The sequence below is a fragment of the Podarcis bocagei genome, assembly GCF_964188305.1.
Source record: "Podarcis bocagei genome assembly, chromosome: 9".
Classification (NCBI taxonomy): domain Eukaryota; kingdom Metazoa; phylum Chordata; class Lepidosauria; order Squamata; family Lacertidae; genus Podarcis; species Podarcis bocagei.
In genome coordinates, this window is record NC_138134.1 from 67,843,352 (window position 1) to 67,864,049 (window position 20,698).

The window sequence follows — 20,698 nt, forward strand, 5'->3', positions numbered from 1 at the left end:
TGGGTCATCACCCACACAACTCAAGTCAACATTAGTTCCATTCACACGTTCTCAGTCACACACATCTCAGCACTAGGTGGCTTTCTTTTTAAACCCTGGCAGCAACCGAAAGTGTGAACGGCCCACCCCAGGGAAAAGCACTTGGGGGGCAGCTGATCGAAAAGCCCAGCCCTGTTTCTCTGTGCTGGTGGCGCGTTCACACGTGCAAATCCCCGCTGGCTGAGAGGCGGGTTGCAGGGAGAAGCTGACCTTCTGCACGTGTGAACCCTGCTGGACAGCTCCTTTCCCCTCCTCCTCCTCTCTAGCTATGCGCCGCTGCGCGCTCTCCGGGGATTCAAGCAGCCTGGCGCGCGGGCCCGGGGGATGAGCGGCCGCGGTGGCGGGGCTCTTATCCCCACCGAGCGCCAGGCAAGCCGGCTCCCCTCCTTCCCTCCCTCCTTCCCGGCCTCGAGCGAAGGGCAAGCGGCGGGGCTGGCACGAGGAGGCGGCTCCTGCCTGCGCTCTCCTCCCCTTCCCTCCCCTGCGCGCCGGAGAGAGAGTCAGGCAGGCAGCAGCCCTTGCCACCTCCGCCTCTTACAAGCAGCCGCGGCTGGAGCTAGGAGGCAGCGGCGGTGCCCGCAGAACGCGCTGCCCGTCCCTCGCAGCCTCCGCGCCCTCCCGCCCGCCTGCCTCTGTCTCTCTGGGCCCCGCGGCTTCGGGCAAGAGGCCGGCTGCGTCCGTGGAAAGGCAGTGGCCGGAGCCAGGGCTGACCGGACAGGTGAGTGCCGCCGAAGCTGGCGAAGGTTGCCGGGCGAGCCTGGCTCTTGGAGACGAGCGGATGGAGGCTCGGGGGGAGAAATCGGGGTCCAGACGCGCGTTGACGCTTCACGTGTGCGCTCGCTTGTTGCGTGTGCAGACGCATCCCGGAGGAAGCTGCCTTCACTCGAGTCAGTGTTGTCTACACTGGCCGGCAGGGGCTCTCCAGAATTTCAGGCTGGGAATATTCGCAGCACTACCTGGGGATGCGGGGTGTGTGTGTGTGTTGAATCTGAGACCTTCTGTTTGCAAAGCAGGTGATTGCATTAATTAACCCAGGATAACTAGTACTGCAAATGTGCATTTTAAAAACAGCAATTCTGCGCTACCTCAAGCGTGCGTTGATTGAATCTGGCATGTGTGTGTGTGTGTGTTGGGGACCCAGCTCTTAACAATTTATTAATTGACCTAGCTGAGAGCAATACCACAATTATTATTTACTTTATTTGCACCTACATTGTATGGCTCCAGCAGAAAGGGTGGGGGAAAGATGCGAGGTTGCTCTCCATCTATGTGCAATAAGAGAGGGGAGGGGGGAACTTCACAACTATGCGATGTTGGCCATGCAGTTGTCTGCTGGGGGAGAGATTTGTGCTGGAAGGAAGGAGTAGCGGGCTTCTCTGGAGTGCGACATGTTTAAAGCTCAAATTGCATACAGATTTTCTTGAGGAGTCCAGCGTCCTGGCATTCCACCCATGTTCATGGCTGGAGCTAGGATTTTTCCTAATGTAGAAGACATTTAGTACCATGTCACATGTCTGAGGGACTTCATTCCAGCTTTATCTCATCCTGCTATTTATTGTTCCTGTTACTACCATTGATTTATTAATTGCCTTCTGAACCGCCATCTCAAGGTGATAATGAAAAAAACACTTCTAAGTTTATTGTGTTAGGGTTTCATGTACAAAGTGGGATGTTATTTCGTGTTTCTTTTTCCATGGGGGTGGGGAGTGGGGGAGAGAACAGGGTGGGGGCTTCACCCAAGTGTCAGTGCTGAAAATGCATGTATGCTTGTATGCCGGTGGCTTTCTCCTTTTCTGTTGGTATATAATGGGGGAAATCAAGTTTATATAACATGCCTATATGCATAGATTAAATAACCACTGATGGGAGAGATTATAGTAATTGTATCACCTCCAGGAAGGGCAGTAGTATGGAGATGTTTGCTTGGAGCTAAAAGCACATGTATCCTTGTTGCTTCTGCAGGATAGGGGAGAGGAGGAGATGAAGATCTGATGTGACTTGATCACACACTGGTCCCTGTGTTGGTTAATTAAATAGCATAGCAGCAAAGGAGAGAGATGGAAGAGTTTTCAAAGCAGCAAGCTCCTGTTCTCTATATGGTCATTACCAATGGTTTATTAGCTATTTAGTGTCACTGTTAGAGGTGAAGGGGGGGGGGGAATCGACCCTTCTGGAAAAGCTGAAGTGGCTCTGCTTTTTCAGAGTTCTTTAGTATGCAAGTCCATGTGTTGTAGAGTATCACACTTGGACCAGGTAGGCACAGGTTCGAATCCCCATTCAATCGCTCAAACCCACCCAAATTGGCCATGTGGAAGGTTCAGGAATGGCAGTGCAAATAGCTCAGTCAACAGAGCATGAGACTCTTAATCCCAAGGTTGTGGGTTCGAGCCCCACGTTGGGCGAAAGATTCCTGCAATGCTGCAGGGGGTTGGACTAGATGACGCTCGTGGTTCCTCTGCATAATCAGGCCCAGTACAGTGGTACCTTGGGTTACATACGTTTCAGGTTACATACACTTCAGGTTACAGACTCCGCTAACCCAGAAATAGTGCTTCAGGTTAAGAACTTTGCTTCAGGATGAGAACAGAAATCATGCTCCGGCGACGTGGCAGCAGCAGCAGGAGGCCGTATTAGCTAAAGTGGTGCTTCAGGTTAAGAACAGATTCACGTTCCACTGTATACCTGAAGGAGCGTCTCCACCTCCATTGTTCTGCCTGGACACTGAGGTCCAGCTCCGAGGGCCTTCTGGCGGTTCCCTCACTGCAAGAAGCAAAGCTACAGGGAACCAGGCAGAGGGCCTTCTCGGTAGTGGTGCCTGCCCTGTGGAACGCCCTCCCACCAGATGTCAAAGAGATAAGCAGCTACCTGACATTTAGAAGACATCTGAAGGCAGCCCTGCTCAGGGAAGTTTTTAATGTTTGACATTTTAATGAATTTTAAATCTTTGTTGGAAGCCGCCCAGAGTGGCTGGGGAGACCCAGCCAGATGGGCGGGCTACAAATAATAATAAATTATTATTATTATTATTATTATTATTATTATTATTATTATTATTATTATATGATTCTGCAGTAGTTCTTTGCGCAGTGAAGGACAGTGCAAAACAAAGGAATTTGCTCCCACAAGAGGTTGTAATGGCCACCAGCTCGGTTGGCTGTTAAAAGACGATGAGAGAAATTTATGGAGGATTGGACTATGAAAGATGCCTAGGCATAGAGTTGAGAGGGACCTTGAAGATCTACTAGACCAACCCCCTTTACTGCAGGAATATGCAGATGTCCCATACGGGGATCGAACCTGCAACCTTGGCTTTATCAGCACCACGCTCTAACTGAGCTATGCAGGCTCTTCCTGTGATAGCTAAGGTCTACCTCCACTGTCAGAGAGGTTATGTCTCACAATACCAGCTTCTGAGAATCACAACTGGGGAGGGAGCTGTTGTGCTCCATTTCTGCCTGTGGGCTTCCCACAGGCATCTGGTTGGCTCCAGTGAGAACCACAAATTTTTCTGGTCTGTTTTGGACCAGTCAACCTAACCTCCTCACAGGACTCTGTTGAGGATGAAATGAGAAGTCTTGTGTCTGTCAGCTTGAACCTTTTGGGAAGAGACTGGGCAACTCGGGCTGTAAATGTACGTTTCAACTTGGCTCACATTGGGCATTTTGCAAGAATAGTGCAAAAATTGTTGCAAGAGGTAGGAAGCCAGCCATATTTTGCTGGTATAGGGTCATTACCTTTTGGGGGGCTGCAGTCAGACTTGAGATAATCTTCCTTCGCTCCTATGGTCCACAGCTACACATGGAGCCATAGCTGTCAACTTTTCCCTTTTCTTGCGAGGAATCCTATTCGGAATAAGGGAATTTTCCTTTAAAAAAGGGAAACGTTTACAGCTATACGTGGAGCCAGTTGCCCAGCTCATCTTTTAACTTCCAAATGGTTTCTGGGCACCTGAATTTTTGCACAACTGTTTCTCTCTCTCTCTCTTTTTAATTACTTTTTATTAAGGATTTTGTGTGTGTTACAAAACAGGGAAAGCTACACCTATCACCTCCGCTTTCAATTCACAGTCTTTTTCACAGTTCATTTACATTTAGTGAGAGACACTTTTGTCATAAACACACACAGTGTTCCCATTACTGCTGACAACATTGGTTAAAATCCTGCTATTGGAACATCACAATTCAGGTGCCACAAAGGCGTCTGACATTGTCTCACTGACATGCCCCCCCCCCCACCGTAAGCTACGGGGAGATGACCTGCTCTTTTTTTTTAATTTAAAGTTTTTTATTTATACAACAAGAAAAACAAACAAAAAACACAAATACCAAATTATACACAAATTACAAAAATAACCATAGACACATAATATTCTTAGCAAACAATAAAACATCTATTGGCCTTAACACTAAAGACCCAACCTCCCGTCTATTCCATACTTCAAATTCATATTGCTTATTGCCAATACACATTTTTTTCATAATTAAACTTATTCTCATTAAATCTGATTTCTTATATCTACCTTACAACTATTTCTGAAGTTCCTCGAATGCTGCAACAGAATTTAAACTACTATATTTATTTTTCAGATATTCTTTATAAACCTCCCATTTAGAAACAAATTCCTGTTTTGATTTTTTCTTTATTTTTTCTGATAAACCATCTAATTCAGCATATTCCGTCAGCTTTTGGATCCAATCTTGAATAGAGGGGATTTCATTACTCTTCCATTTTGCTGCGATCAAAACTCTTGCTGCCGCCGTCGCATATAAAAAGATAACCTTCCTCTTTTGTGGAATATCCAAATCTGTTATTCCCAGGAGGTAGGCCGGAGATGACCTGCTCTTAAGCAAGTCCCCCCCCAATCATTGAGACATAGGACCAATTGGCTGAAAGCCATGTGGTCCAAACTACCCCAAACAATGCTATTTCCCCACTAAGTGTTTCTTTCTCTAGCCCAGACGTGCAGCCCGGAATAGATGCAAATCTATAAATAATGACATGCATATTTTAGAACCTGGGTAACTTGTGTGGTAATACAGAGAGCAGAATGAGCAGGCTAATTCTGCAGCTGGGCTTGTGGCGGTGCTTTGCCAAGGCTTTTGGTGGTGCCCTGGAAAAAGCGAGCTATGCTCCTCCAGCAGCAAAACAGCATGAGAGTCTGCAGAGCAACAACAACAGCCCACGGAGTCCTTTGCAACTTCATTGCCACCCATCAATCACAGTGACATCCCTGCTAGCCATTCACGGAAGTCACAAATCAACGTGCGTTGATGGCACTGAGATAATGTTACAGGGCTCTCTCTTTCTCATGCACACACACACAAACACACACACACACAGAGAGAGAGAGAGAGAGAGAGAGAGAGAGAGAGTGTTCGTAAGGAAGAAGAACCTATTACACTGCTCTCTCTTCCAGGCCTCCATAGCTCAGGCCTCGACACAGTTGCAAGCATAAGCTACAGGCAGTGGCGTAGCGTGGGTTGTCAGCACCCGGGGCAAGGCAAGTAATTTGCGCCCCCTAACCCTAACCCCCAGATGTTGTGCCCGGTGCGGCCGGGCCCCCCTGCACCCCCCACGCTACGCCACTGGCTACAGGCTATCCATGAGCAGTTTGAGTCCCGTTGTGGCTCCCCCATGAGCATTCACCAAACTGCAGACAACATACATTTGCATCCCTTGTGTGTGTGGGAACAAGCCCTTTTGAATGGAGAGAGATAAGGAAGATGTAATAATGGCCCAGAAGGCAACGTCAGCACCTTGCTGGCAGTTCTGTGGAAGAGTGAGCTTCAGTCTTCCTGGGAGATGTTGGGAGAAACCACACAGGGTCTTCGTTTTGGGTGTCCAAAGGGCCACCATAATTTCAGAAGGGAGCTGGAGAAGCAGTGAGATTGGGAGTCTCCTGTGTCACAACCTCCCCATGCTGGAGCAGACCAGAGAGAGAAAGAAGGAGAGGCAAGGAAAGATTAGGGAAAGGGTCCCTAGCTCTGTGGTGGAAAAATCTGCCCTGTATGCACAAGGTCCCAGGTTCGGTCCCTGACTTCTCCAGGTTGAGATGGGAGAGGCTGCTGCCTGAAACCCTGGCGATCAGGCTTCTGCCAGCCAGTGTCCGCAATACTGAATTGAATGGGCCAGTGGTCTGGCTCTGTGTAAGGCACCTTCCTGAGTTTCTGTGATAGGAAACTTTGTAGGCACCAAAAGTCTGACGCAGCCTCTGACTACCTGCCTGCCTTTCATGAAATCCAGGACTCACTATGCTATATAGCCCAGTACTGAAACGGCAACAAAACAGCTAAAGCTTATCATTCAAGAAGCTCCCAAGTCTGATCCTTGACTACAGATGCCCATGAAAAGGGGATGGGGACCACTACCTGAGACCCAGAGCCTCATGCAACAACTGTCTAAGTCAGGGGTAGGCAACCTGAGGCCTGGGGGCCAGATGCGGCCCATTCGCATTCTCAATCCAACCCCCGGATGGTCCGGGAATCAGCATGTTTTTACATGAGTAGAATGTGTGCTTTTATTTAAAATGCATCTCTGGGGTATTTGTGGGGCACAGGAATTGGTTCATTTTATTTTTTTTTCAAAATATAGTCTGGCCCCCCACAAGGTCTGAGGGACGGTGGACTGGCCCATGGGTGGAAATGGTTGCTGACCTCTGGTCTAAGTTATGGTGGGAAACCGATAGTTCCCTAGGATTCTTTGGAGAAAGTCATAGTGTGGAGAGTACAGTTCTCATCTATTTTTGAGCCATGCGTAGGTTTGGTAGCTCAACATTTCATGTTTGCAAGCTGAAATGATGTTCCAGTTCTGTCATTGACACATGTGTTTGTTTGTTTGTTTGTTTGTTTGTTTGTTAAAATAATATTTATTAATAATTTCAAAATTACAGAAAAGAAAGAAAAAAAATTAAAAACAACACTACAATACATAGGGGGGAAAAACAAGAAGAAGAAAAAGACATAAAAACCAATGCTACAATACAGCAAAAAGATAAAAAAGAAGGAAAAAAGACACAAATCCCATATTACATATCTTTAACTTCCATTTGCTTGTTTCATTGACCTCCTCACACCTCCCTTTTTGTATTCTAGTTTGATTGATTATTTCAGCAAATTCTTTCCATCTTTCTCCATTTTTACTAAATAATTTATCTTGACAATTTAACCTATTAATTAACTCAACAAATCTTTTCCATCCTTTCCCCATATTCTGTTATTCAAATTACCTTAAGTTATTTAGCCTTATCTTACCAAAAAATACTTTAGAGCTTAACGCTTAATACTCGATTATACATAACTCCTGATATCTTTTCTACTAGAGTCATATAGTTTCATTCCAACATTTTCCCTAATGTTCATTAATTTTAGGCTAATTCCCTAGAAAAAAAAAATTCTTTATAAATTTTCTTCCAATCTTCATCCAACGTCTCTTCTTCCTGGTCTTGGGTCGTGTCAGTCCTTACTGTCCATTCCATCTAGTCCATCAACCTGGTAATCTAATGTCCGAGGCCCTTAAGTCTCTTCCATGTCCCTTCCACAGATCTTCTTCTTCTTGTTTATACTTGCACTTTTCCTTGTCTTTTGTTGGTCTCTTTCTTAGTTTCTTTCCTTTCTCATTGGGGAGTAGGTCTCTGGGGGATTCCAACCCAAAATTATCTTCGTCTCCCTTCATCCAACCAGCCCATTCCCCAGAGTCCCACTCCCCACAATCATCAATGTAGTCCAAAAAATATTTAAAAACATATTTCGAGGTCTCTCCAAAGTTAAGAACCTCCTCAGCTCCAGACTCCCCCTGGCCAACTCCAACTTCAATCTTCAAAGACAGTGGCTTATACTCCTGTAGGGCCTCGGGTCTCTCCATTTGTATTATTTGGGGTGCAACCGCAACCTCCTCCATTATCTTCTGCACTTGCCCAATCAGTACAGGTTCCTGAGTTGGTCCCTGAATAGTTTCTGTATCAATATTCCCTGTTTGTCCACAGTTATTAACCACAAATCCATTTTCTCATTCATCAAATCCATCTTCTCATGCATCTGTTCCAGCAAGGCACTTGTCTTGCATAAAGCAAGCACCAAAACTTCCTCCCAGCTCATATTTAGTCAAGGTCAAAAAGGACTGGTCCCACGATCTTAATCTGACAGCTGTAGAGTCCTCAAGTAGACGCAGCAACAATTTAGCAAACTCCCTCTAGAGGAGACAATTTCTATTTGTATCCATTTTTTTTAAGGCAAGTCCAACAAAGGAAAATTACTTTCATTTTTCAGATATTTTGTTTCTTTAGAATGCAGAAGGCAACATTGGAATCAATTTATTTCTCTTCTTTAGCTATCTGTCAAAGTATTCTATTCACAGTCAATGAACCTCTCCAAGAATTTCTGTCTCTGACACCCCGTTCCCAGGTTAGAGACGGTGGAAACTTATCTTTCTTCACTCCCACTCCTGCAGGCGTTAAACAAAGTCCCCCCCTTTTTCTCCTGCTTCCAAGGGGGTTTCAGTAATTATAAATGAAGGAAATTTAAACTTTTTAAACGACTTTCCAGACTTTAGCTTACAAGGTTTTTGCTTCAGTCTAGGTACAAAAAGCGGAAGGCGGACTTCCTGTTTTGAACCTTCCCGCTTCGGTGCCAAATTAAGATATTTCTTGATCCAATTTTCCGTTTCTACTCACGGGTACTTGTTTTAGATCCAATTGTCCACAGGAAAAAGTCAGCGCTCTCCGGCAATGGCTGTGCGGCTTCACTCCGTGAAAGTAGCAATCAGTTTGCAGCACCGCGCCGCTCACTCCACTTCACTCCGGAGCCCCAAAATGGGGTTCCCGGTGCATAGGGGTGGGCGCTCCTGGTGCCCTGCCAAACCCCACATTCCCAGGCTTCCTCCGCCTGGGATTTCTAGCGGGTCCCCACCTTCGCCGCGGCGGGAAGACCCAGTTTCCACGGAGCCAGTTCCTCCAGTCGGAGGAACTCCGCCATTCGCCGATGGCGCTAACCTGGAAGTTTGTTTGTTTGTTTGTTTTGTGTGTGTGTGTGTGTGTGTGTGTGTGTGAGAGAGAGAGAGAGAGAGAGAGAGAGAGAGAGAGAGAGAGAGAGAGATTTGGACTTAAACATCAAAACATAACTGCTACTTTTCCAAAACCACACCAGTAGCTTTCTTGCAGCAGAAAGTTGACTTTTCTTTTCTATTTTTTCCCCACCTCCCACATTTCCAATGTTGCTATTTGGTTTTATTTCCTTCTAGCAGCCTGACACTAGAATTTCAGTTTCAATGTGTGAAATTCTTTGGAATGCTCAACAAGAGCAGCAGCAGGTTGCATGAGACGTCGGTTTGAAATGCACAGCGGCACATAAGCTGACTTCCAGCTAGATGGATTATTTTTTTTAAAGAGGGAAAAAAAGGATTGAAGTTTCCTTTCTGTGCAGTGAGAAAACCTGCCAGTCTTAGCATTCGCCTTTCAGGTAAACAATGCTCCGGTTGTTTGATCCCATTATCAGAGCGAGGGTTTTGAACTGGGTTTATTTCTTTTCCCTTTGTCCAGGTCACCTGCCCAAATGGGAAATGGGTCAGTGAAACACAAGTACCTGAAGAGGCCAGACAGTCATGTGGGAAACTGCCCTCTGGGCTGCTCAGGGAGCAGCAAGTTCTTGAAAGACCCAGGTCTGAACATCAGTACGATCACAGGTGCGGCGGATATTCTGAGGAGCAAGATCTGGGAGCTCGAGAGGGAGCTGAAGAGGCAGGAAGAAGAGCTCCACGAAAGGAACTACCACATCATTGAGCTGCAAGAGCAGCTGGCGAAGCAAACCCGGACCATTGCCGACCTCACCGAAGAGCTAAAGTGCAAATGCATCCAGCTCAACAAACTGCAGGATGTTGTGGACACCCAGGGGACAAACCCCTTCCTGTTCTCCCCTCTTAAAGAAGCGCCCAGGGCCAACCAGGCAGCCCCCTGCAGCAACAGGAGGAGAGGCGCGAAGGAAGGCGTGTCTGCAGAGCCCACGAGCCGGACGTACGACTTGAGCGAGCAGCCTCGCTTCTCCTTCGAAAAGGCGAGAGTCAGAAAGGCCTCAAGGTGAGAGGGCACACTGCGCTGTGCTGGGCCGATTGGTGTGTGCACCAAAGTATGTATAGCTAGGTACATCCTTCACAGGGTGGGTTTGATTTAAATCAAATCAATTTAAGTCATGATTTAAGTCAAATCAATTTACCGTATTTTTTGCTCTATAAGACGCACCAGACCACAAGACGCACCTAGTTTTTGGAGGAGGAAAACAAGAAAAAAAATATTCTGAATCTCAGAAGCCAGAACAGCAAGAGGGATCGCTGTGCAGTGAAAGCAGCAATCCCTTTTGCTGTTCTGGCTTCTGGGATAGCTGCGCAGCCTGCATTCGCTCCATAACATGCACACACATTTCCCCTTACTTTTTAGGAGGGGAAAAGTGAGTCTTATAGAGCAAAAAATACGGTAAATCATGATTCATGTCAAATCAATTTAAATCATGATTCAAGTCAAATCAATTTAAATCATGATTTAAATCACTAGTCAGTCAGACTTTATTTTAATCTTTTTTTTTTACAGAAAGACTCATTCTTGCTGGTATAATATTCACAACCAGGTGAAGGTTTCATTTGTTTATTTCACTCAAACAATAACATTATAGCATATGTATCCATGTTTGTTAACTGATGTGGTTAAACGATTTTTTTTTAAAAAAACAGACAAACCCCTTAGACTGAGTTTTAGCAAACATGAAAAACTTAAAACAAATCCTTATTTCCTGATGAATAGCCTTTGGACTATAATGTAACTACAATAGAAAACTATCTTTAGAAAGATTTTTTCCTTCAAAAGCATTTCATTTTTAAAATCTGTTTGAAATTTTAAAAAATCTGATTGAAATGGGGGGGGGAATCTATTTAAATAAAAAAATCTGGGTGTTTTTTTTAAATCATTGATTTTTTATCTACCTTGATCCTTCACAGGATAGTTGTCTGCTGCTGTGATAGCTGTAAGTGTGTGAGACAGCTCTAATGCTGCGGTTTTAGATGCACGCTTGTGGTTGTTTATAGAATTTGGGCAAGGAGCCGGTAGACTACCACAAGTGTGTGGGGAGGTTTGAATGCCTCATACAGACAGATTTGCCCCTAGCCCTCTGATTCCCCTCCCTGTCTGCCGCTGAGCAGCTGAAAGGGGAGAAGGCTCTGAGGTTGTGCAGAGGAATGCATTTGCAGCCGCCTCTTCTCTAAGAACCTTTGCAGCAAGAAGAGCAATGCATCTGGGGCAGAAAAAGATTGCACCACAATGTGCCCTGGGCTTTCATAGCTGGCATGGGCTTTCAGGGTGGCCTTGGGATCACACTGCCTCGCTGTACTTTGTTGTTTAGTTAAGAGGTATACCTTGAGCGTAAGAGAATGCCTTTTTTGTTCATGCTGCCACAGCAAAGCTATAAATCTTCGGAGCACAGATGTCGAGCGAAAAGGAGTGTCTGTCTCTGAGGAACTTGCCTATAGTTGGACAAAAGGGAAAGGCTGGGCTGGGCTTCGATGAGAAGGAGCTTGTGTGCAAGGCTTGTGAACTAGTGAATGTGAGACTTCAGGAGCCCAAAATGGGGAGGTGGTGGTTGGTGCTCCCCTCAATAATGCCCATTTGGTGTTTGCAAATGGGTGTGGTAGATTACGCTTAAATGTGTGTCTTAAACTGTGTGTTTATTGCCCATCAAATTTATTTCTGGACTTATTTCTGGAATAATAGTGCTGGCTGTGCACAATAGACAGGTTTTTCTGGACGGTGCCTGTTACTGCACAGAAAAAAACTAAATATTAACCCAGGCTTTCAAATACCCATTCATCTGCTGCCCTTGTAAGAACTGCTTTCAGACCCTGAAGCAGAGAAGCGTTTGTAAACTGGGAGAGTTTATTCTCTTCTTCTCAGGTCCTTGGTACACCACAGATGGCTGGCATAGGTCTGTTTGAGCAGATAGGCTAGTAAGAATTCATGTGCACTAAAGACTTTTGATGTTGTATCATTCTGTTCCAGGGCATACTCATTTTCTTCTTTGTCTTCTTCCCCACTCACTATGCTCTTCTGGAACTGTTCTTTAAGGCTGCCTCATTCACTCCAGAAGCAGTTCCTAGGTCTCAGCATAATGACAGCGCTCACAGACTTTGTGATACTATCATAGGCGCCGATTCCATGGGGCTTGAGGGGGCTCGAGCCCCCTCAAAAAAATTTTTGGGGGGGCTCAGCCCCCCCAATAATCTCAGGCGGGCGCCCTTCCAGCAGAGCGCCGCCGCCGTCCCCCGCCTCCTCCCCACTGCTCCTTCGCCAGCCAGCCAGCCGCGCGCCCTAATCGGAGAGCCCCGGCCGGAAATCCCGCGAGAACAGGGGAATCCCGACTGGCCACACCTCCCAGCCAGCCAATCGGCTGGCTGGGGGGGCGTGGCTTGCCCTATTTAGGGCCGGAGCCACTTTATTTGCATATTCATGAGCTTATTTATTATTCATGAGCTTTCCCGGGCCCCCCCAATATTTTTTCTAAGTCCGCGTCCCTGGATACTATGTCTCAGCCAAATAAGGCAGTGTCCAGAACTTCTTCCCTATACAGTGGTACCTCTGGTTGCAAATGGGATCCGTTCTGGAGGCCTATTTGCAACATGAAAGGAACGCAACCTGCAGTGGTGAGTCTGCACATGCACAAGTTGCGATTCGCCGCTTCTGCACATGTGCATTATGTCATTTTGCGTGTCTGCGCATGTACGAACGGTGAAACCTGGGAGTAACCCTTTCCGGTACTTCCGGGTCGCCGTGGGACGCAACCTGAAAAAACGCAACATGAAGCAAACGTAACATGAGGTATGACTGTATGTTGACTTTAAACAAAATGGTGACTGTATATTAAGAGCCTATTTTAGACAGAACATTGAACGGGCCTTTTCAGTGGTGGCTCCCTGGATGTGGAATGCTTTCCTCGGGGAGACTCACATGGCACCAACTTTATCTATTTTTAGGAACAAGAAAATTGTTTTCCTTTTTACCTGGGCTTTGCGCCTTTAATTTGAGCAGTTTCAAGTACCTGTCGCCTCTTTTTAGTGGGATAGGTTTCCTATGCCCTGTCATTTATTTATATGGATATGTGGTTTTGTTTTGTTTTTAATTTTTTATTTCCAAAACCGGAAAAAGAAAAATTACAAACATCAAATTCAACATCCATATTCATTTTCTAATATAAACCTGTTACATAATTAACTAAATTAAAACATACCTAATTACTCTAAACTTCTCTTTGCTTCTCTTTCCTGTATACAAATATAACACAGTTAGAAATTTTATATTAAAGCTTTTATATTATAAATAATACTTCAAATTCCCAAATTCACATGGGTGAAGGGGAACGGGGGGTATAGGGATGTGGTTTTTTAGGTTTTTATTGGTTGGTCCATTGTGCTCAGTGACTAAATAATAATAATATAATCACTTTTTTGAAGAGGGAAGCTGGTGGCACACTTGTTAGATGTATATTTTTAGTAAGACAAAAGCAGTTTCAGCTTAAAACAGGCTATGTACTACAAGAATTAGGAACTAGGAACTAACGGTTGCATTTTTTTGTTCTCTGCCATTGCCTCCATTTAGGGCATTGGGATTTTCAGAGACTCAGTCCCAGTTCTTTGGCCACAAGTATTCAGCACCACTGTAGGGAAACTGGAGCACCATTGATCCTCTGGGTCGCAAACATATCCTTTGTCCACTAGTTATGGAAAGAGGCTATGACTCCTGTGGGTTATAACTGAATTTGCAGTGCAATTAGCTCTGGAGACTACATAATGAAATTCAGCTGCAGTTTGGATTCCACTGGAAAGAAACTCAAATCTGCATGGTTAAGCAAGGAAGATTCTACAATAGCAGGTTTTTGTTTTCCCCTTTTGGGCCTTTCCCCGGGAGCTGCAGATATAGCAATAAGGTGGATAGCTGCTCACCACCTGAAGTTAACAGCATTAAATTGCCACTGGCCACATGAGAGAGCCAGAGACAAGCAGGTATTTTTTTCCAGTTTCCTAACCTTGCACCCTCTGCCGTTTCCTTTGAAATAAGATTAAAAGGGGAGTTATAGGTGCCAGGAAGCCAACTTTCAAACATTTGAGAAATCTTGCTTCTCATATCAAACCAAAACATTTGTATACCTCTAGTGTGTGTAGCATGGGCTAAATGTATAACAAAAGCCTAAGCGATAGGGCTGTTAATGTGGTAAATAATAATTATATGGATTATTAGGCTCTTGTGCTTTTATTTGGAACCCAAAATATAAAAGAAAACAAGTTTCTTTGCCCTGGATTTTAGGACATGATGGTTGCACAGCGACATAATTCTAAGAGTTCTGTGTCCATTTCCCAAAGCCAGATTCTGAGACAAAAGGGAGGTAAGCAACTTCCTTGAGACTTGAACACTCCTATTTCAGACAGCAAACAAGCAGGAAGAGTATGTTTACTTCACCCTAAGAAGAAAGCTCAGAGCCTAGGACTTGCCGATCAGAAGGTCGGTGGTTCGAATCCCCGCAACGGGGTAAGCTCCCATTGCTCGGCCCCAGCTCCTGCCAACCTAGCAGTTCGAAAGCACATCAAAGTGCAAGTAGATAAATAGGTACCACTCCGGTGGGAAGGTAAATGGCATTTCCGTGAGCTGCTCTGGTTTGCCAGAAGCAGCTTAGTCATGCTGGCCACATGACCCGGAAGCTGTATGCCGGCTCCTTCGGCCAATAAAGCGAGATGAGCGCCGCAACCCCAGAGTCGTCCGCGACTGGACCTAATGGTCAGGGGTCCCTTTACCTTTACCTTTACCTTTAAGAAGAAAGCTCAGAACATCTCATTCCCTCTGCCATTAGAGACCTTCTAAAGGCAACACACCAAACTGGGGGTGCAATTCAGTCAATAGCATACAAGACTGCAAGGGACAGGATGTGTGAATAGACAACAATAGTTAGTAAGGTGTGAGTGATATTACGCTCCTGAGCTGGCCAGCTGCATTCTTCCTGTTGAAATGGCTTAACATTTGCATGGAGAAAATATGTGGGTTGGCTAAGAGACAGACGGCAAGGTGCAGCAGACCTCTTGCTCTGTGCATTGGCTTGCGGACTCGCCAGTGTTGAGCTGGAGACTATTTTTAAAAAGAAGCCAGAATGTCAAGCTTGCCAGACTAGTCATTAGAGCCAACAGGAATCTGGTCCATCACTTGGTGTTTTGCTCTGTAGATGCCAATAAAAGGTCATTCTGTCCCATCATCTCTAAGGGACATGGCTTATAGTGACAGAAGTGCCAATAAAATCATGTGGTTAATAAATTCAACAGTTTAATGCTGGAAGTGCCGTTGCATGCAGATAGACACAAGTTCAATTCTGTGTTGGCTGAAAATACCCCCAGTCTGAAACTCTGGAGAGCTATTGCCAACCAGTGTGGAAAACACTGGGTTGGAAGGACCGATATCCTCAATTTGTATAAGGCAGCTTCCTATGTACCCCGTGTTTCAAAGTGGCATGTCCATTTCCTTCCTTGTAAATACGAAGGGTGAATGTATAGGCATGTAGAGAACCATGCAATCTAGTCAGATGATCTTTCGGCTATTGCTACAAGCATGCAAAATTCCCCAGGCAATTCCGACTTTTTCCACTCGCTTTGGTATTGATTGACCTGAAAGCACAGCAAGCTGTGACCTCTCCGAGATGCTCACTCGCATCCTCCTCCTCCACACAGTCCAGTCTAGTCTTGCATAATAAGCTCTCTCCACCATTCACCCTTGTGAAAAGTGTTAGAATTCCTGCTCCATGATTGCAGTCATGGGATTATTGTCTATCACTTGACGGTGTCTGTTTTGACTCCACAAAGTGGGAAGTGACAGAGACAGGATGTTTGTGTTACTGTGTTCTGTGAAGTGGGACTATTGTCCTTTATTCTTTCTCTTTGCTGTCTGATGCTAGAGAGAGAGGGAGCCATGTTGTAGTTTCCCATGTGTGTTTATATCTAAATTAAGTAGATTAGCCAAAATGCTGAGTTGCTGAGGTCTGTTACGCAAGCTGCAAAGACTCTGAGGATTCCTAAGTGTGCCGGTGTCGGTTGGCATCGGTCGCTGTGATGTTCGGGCTGAAGAAAGCTTTTGAAGCTCCCGAACAATCAACCAGGAGGGAGAGAACATGCCAGTCGGGCATGTGTCTCTACCAGGGTCCTACTCGAGTAGGTGCATGATTCCATTCTCAAAGAGCTACGAAGGGATCTGTTTCCCTTTTCAAGGGAAGCTGTTGTCACTGAATGTTTGCTAAGCCCGTCTTTCAAATGTAGTTATTGTAGGCATTTTTTAAAAATACTGCCCTTCATGCAGAAGACCCCAGGCAACCCCTGTCATCTCCAGTCATAAAGGAACTTGGATATTATCACTAGGAAATCCCATAAACCTTGGGGCACCCCTGCGGGTCAGAGCAGATGATATTAAACTAGGTAGAGCAATGGCCCAACAGCCCCATTTTTCTCTGCATCTTCCTCCCCCTGCAAAAAGGCAATTTATTAGTGCAGTCTACTCAACCGAACAGAAAAACACAAAATGCAGCCAGCAGGTTGTCTACTGCCAGGGCAGGTGCCAAATTCTGATTTTCGTACTTGTGGGGAAGGGCGAGTAAGAAATCTAAATGATAAGAATATATTTTGGAGCCCAAGGAAGAGTGCCTGTAGGACATCAAGGGAAAAACCAAGATATGTTATGGGGGAAAAAGAAGTTGGTTTTTATCTCAAGTTACAGTTATTAGGTTGGATTTAGCAGCTTCTCTCCCGCCCCAACTCCCCAAGCAACAGAGACTGAGCTCGAAGTGTCTTCCAAACAACAGATCCCCTTCCAAAACATGTCATTATCACTGAGATGAGTGCCAGAGTGACCCATCCCGTCGTAAAACAGATCTGGCTTTTGAAGCACATTCCTGGTGTGTTTGAAAACATAGCCTATGAAATAGAAGTACAGTGGTACCTCGGGTTAAGTACTTAATTCGTTCCGGAGGTCTGTTCTTAACCTGAAACTATTCTTAACCTGAAGCACCACTTTAGCTAATGGGGCCTCCCGCTGCTGCCGGAGGACAATTTCTGTTCTCATCCTGAAGCAAAGTTCTTAACCTGAGGTACTAATTATGCGTTAGCGGAGTCTGTAACCTGAAGTGTATGTAACCCGAGGTACCACTGTACTAATAAATGAAATGTACAGTTTGCAGCAGCCCTGTTTGAACCTCGAACTATACATAGCTGTCACAAACGGTATGACCTCCTCCAGTGTATGAATGGGCATATTTCTCTGCTCGTAGATTGCCAAAGAAGGATAGCCAAAGTGCCAGAGAAGATGATAATAATTACAATAAAGATCAGGGAGGGAACAAATAAAGGAAGGGTTGTTCTATTCTCTCCCCTCACCCCACATTTTTCACTGTGCTGTGGTTGCATGCCTATTGTTAGCAACAATATGAGGAAAGGAAGCCAAGGTTTCCTAGAATAAATTGTAAGGAAATGCCTGGCAAAGTATTATACCATGGGTAGGCAAACTAAGGCCCGGGGGCCGGATCCAGCCCAATTGCCTTTTAAATCCGGCCCAAGGACAGTCCAGGAATCAGCGTGTTTTTACATGAGTAGAATGTGTCCTTTTGTTTAAACTGCATCTCTTGGTTATTTGTGGGGCATAGGAATTCGTTCATCCCCCCCAAAAAAAATATAGTCTGGCCCCCCACAAGGTCTGAGGGACAGTTGGCCGGCCCCCTGCTGAAAAAGTTTGCTAATCCCTGTATTATACTGTCTTCCAGTCTATGAAATAAGCATGGGAGCACACTTCTTGTTTGTCGTTAACATCAGTCCCATAGGACCAGTGATATGGGTTTCCTGGAAAAAAAATTGAATTGGAAAATTTTATTGGGGGTGGGGAAATCCCATGCAAATTAGTCCATAATGTGCATAGGATTTTTATCTGAGAAAATGTTCCCATTGCATCTAATTTGCATAGGGTAGTTGGCCTTGGAATATTTTCAGTTGGCATTAAAAAAAAGAACATTTTGATTTAAGTGTGTGTGTGTTTTTAATAACCAATTCAACAAAGAAGAAAACAGAAAAAATACAACACAGAGAAAAGGGGGGAAAGTGAAAAAGGGGGGGGAGGAAGAAGCCTGTGCATCCATTTTAATTTAAACGTATAAATTGATACAAGCCACCCTAATGTCCAGATAGGGACCCACACAATTGGCATTTAGAAGAAATATGTTCAAATGTATTAAGGGCTGTGAAGTACTCAGATCATTGCAAAATAGACACTGGATGTTTATACTTCCAAGCTCAAAGTATAAGTGTCTAAGCCAGGCTTCCTCAACCTTGGCCCTCCAGATGTTTTGAGCCTACAATTCCCATCATCCCTGACCCCTGGTCCTGCTAGCTAGGGATCATGGGAGTTGTAGGCCAAAAACACCTGGAGGGCCGAGGTTGAGAAAGCCTGGTCTAAGCAATAATAAGTTCTCACAACATCTACCTTTTGTAGCCCAGAACATCTGGAGGACACCAGGTTGGGGAAGCTGCCTTAGGAAGTGTGAGGCAGGTTGTCTCTCCTGCCACTCTACCAGGCAGAGGGCCTTCTCTGTAGTGGCACCCAGCCTGTGGAACGCCCTCAAAGAAATACAACTATCTGACTTTTAGAAGACATCTGAAGGCAGCCCTGTTTAGGGAAGTTTTTAATGTTTGATGTTTTATTGTGTTTCCAATATTCTGTTGGGAGCTGCCCAGAGTGGCTGGGGAAACCCAGCCAGGTGGGTGGGATATAAATTTATTATTATTACAGTGGTACCCCGCAAGACGAACGTCTCGCGAGATGAAAAACTCACAAAATGAAAGGTTTTTTCGTTTTCGAGTTGCCTCGCAAGACAAATTTCCCTATGGGCTTGCTTCGCAAAACGAAGCTTGCCCCGCAAGCTCCGGGGACAGCGGGTCTTCCCCGCTGTCCCTGGACCTCTTTTGAAGCAAGGGGTGGCGGGGAGAAGCGATCTTCTCCCCGCTGCCCCAGGTCCGAGGACAGTGGTAAGCGCTTCCCGCTGTCCCCGGACCTCTCTTGAAGCAAGGGGCTGCGGGGAGATCGCTTCTCCCCACCCCCCTTGCTTCAAAAGAGGTCCGGGGACAGCGGTAAGCGCAGCACTTCTTCCCCGCTGTCCCCGGACCTCTTTTGAAGCAAGGGGCGGCAGGGAGAAGCGATCTTCTCCCCGCAGCCCCAGGTCCGGGGACAGCGGGAAGCACAGCGCGTCTTCCCCGCTGTCCCCAGACCTCTTTTGAAGCAAGGGGCGGTGGGGAGAAGCTGTCCAGGACCTCTTCTGAAGGCGGGCGGGGGGCAAAAGTCTTTGTCCCCCCTGCCTGCCTTCCCAGGGGCTTTTACATCACCCCGGACAGCGGAGAAGTCCTCCGCTGTCCCGGGCGATTTTAAAATGCCGCCCGCCAGCATTTTAAGATTGCCCCGGACAGCGGAGAAGTCCTCCGCTGTCCCGGGGTTTTTTAAAATGCTGGGGGTGGGAAGAAAAGCCCTTGCCCCCCCAGCCTTCAGAAGAGGTCGGGGGACAGACTGTCCCCGGACCTGGTCTGAAGGCGGTTTCCATAGGAACGCATTAATTGATTTTCAATGCATTCCTATGGGAAACCGTGCATCGCAAGACGAAAAACTCGCAAGAAGAAAAAACTTGCGGAACGAATTAATTTCGTCTTGCGAGGCACCACATTATTATTATTATTATTATTATTATTATTATTATTATTATTATTATTATTATTATCTCGTCTGCTGCGAGAGTCTACATGCACCCCATTGAAGTGAATGGGAGTTGTATAAGAGCAGCATAATGCACAACTCAGCTCCCGTTAATGTCCATGGGATTATGCAGGAGAGAGTCCCAGTGGATTGTCCCTTTAATTCCTTTAGTTTTTGCCTTGATTTCTCTTTATTCCTCATTGCAATTTTGTTTTCCATTTTTCCTTCAGCTCTTGATGTTTGAACCTCGTAATTTGTGTTTCCCCCCCACTTCAATATCATATAATGCAGGTGATTGTCTACGATTATGCACCCACTAATTACTACCCTGAGAAAATTTAATGGGGAAGCAGGGCAAAGTTTGTAATTTTTGTTTCATCAATCAACGTTTATAGGGAGAAAGTAACTGCGCCAGACGGGCCTTTAATAGAGTTAATGTTTCTTTATGTCCCTAGAAATAAATAAGCACACCCGTGCAAATAAAAATTACAAATTGAATTGTTGGCAATGGGAGTGGGGAGTAAGTTGATAGGAAAGTAATAATTAGGAAACGAATAGACTATACGTTTGGTTCATTAGTATATAGGCTGTGTGTAACAGTGGATTGGAACAAAGAGCAGTTCTGTATAGATCCTTCAAGGCCATAGCTGTCAACTTTTCCCTTTTTAAAAGGGAAATTCCCTTATTCCAAATAGGATTCCTCGCAAGAAAAGGGAAAAGTTGACAGCTATATTCAAGGCCCTTCTGCAATGACCTTCTGCCATGTGAGAGCATCAGAGCACTCCTGACATGGTTGTCAAGCCTCTGCTTAAAGACCTTGGCAACCATATGTCAGGAGTGCTCTGATGGTGTTTCCTGCTTGGCAGGGGGTTGGACTCG

At 45.6% G+C, this 20,698-nt stretch overlaps 1 protein-coding gene across 1 annotated transcript in view; it reads left to right on the plus strand.

The window, feature by feature from the left end:
* Nucleotides 1-413: 413 nt before the first annotated feature.
* Nucleotides 414-20,698, plus strand: part of PRKG2 (protein kinase cGMP-dependent 2) — a 76,876-nt gene continuing 56,591 nt past the window's right edge. The window contains exons 1-2 of the mRNA XM_081207045.1: nucleotides 414-757; nucleotides 9,572-10,105. Coding sequence (XP_081063171.1) covers nucleotides 9,585-10,105 — 521 coding nt within the window. The 5' untranslated portion in view covers nucleotides 414-757; nucleotides 9,572-9,584. The remainder of the gene's footprint in view (nucleotides 758-9,571; nucleotides 10,106-20,698) is intronic.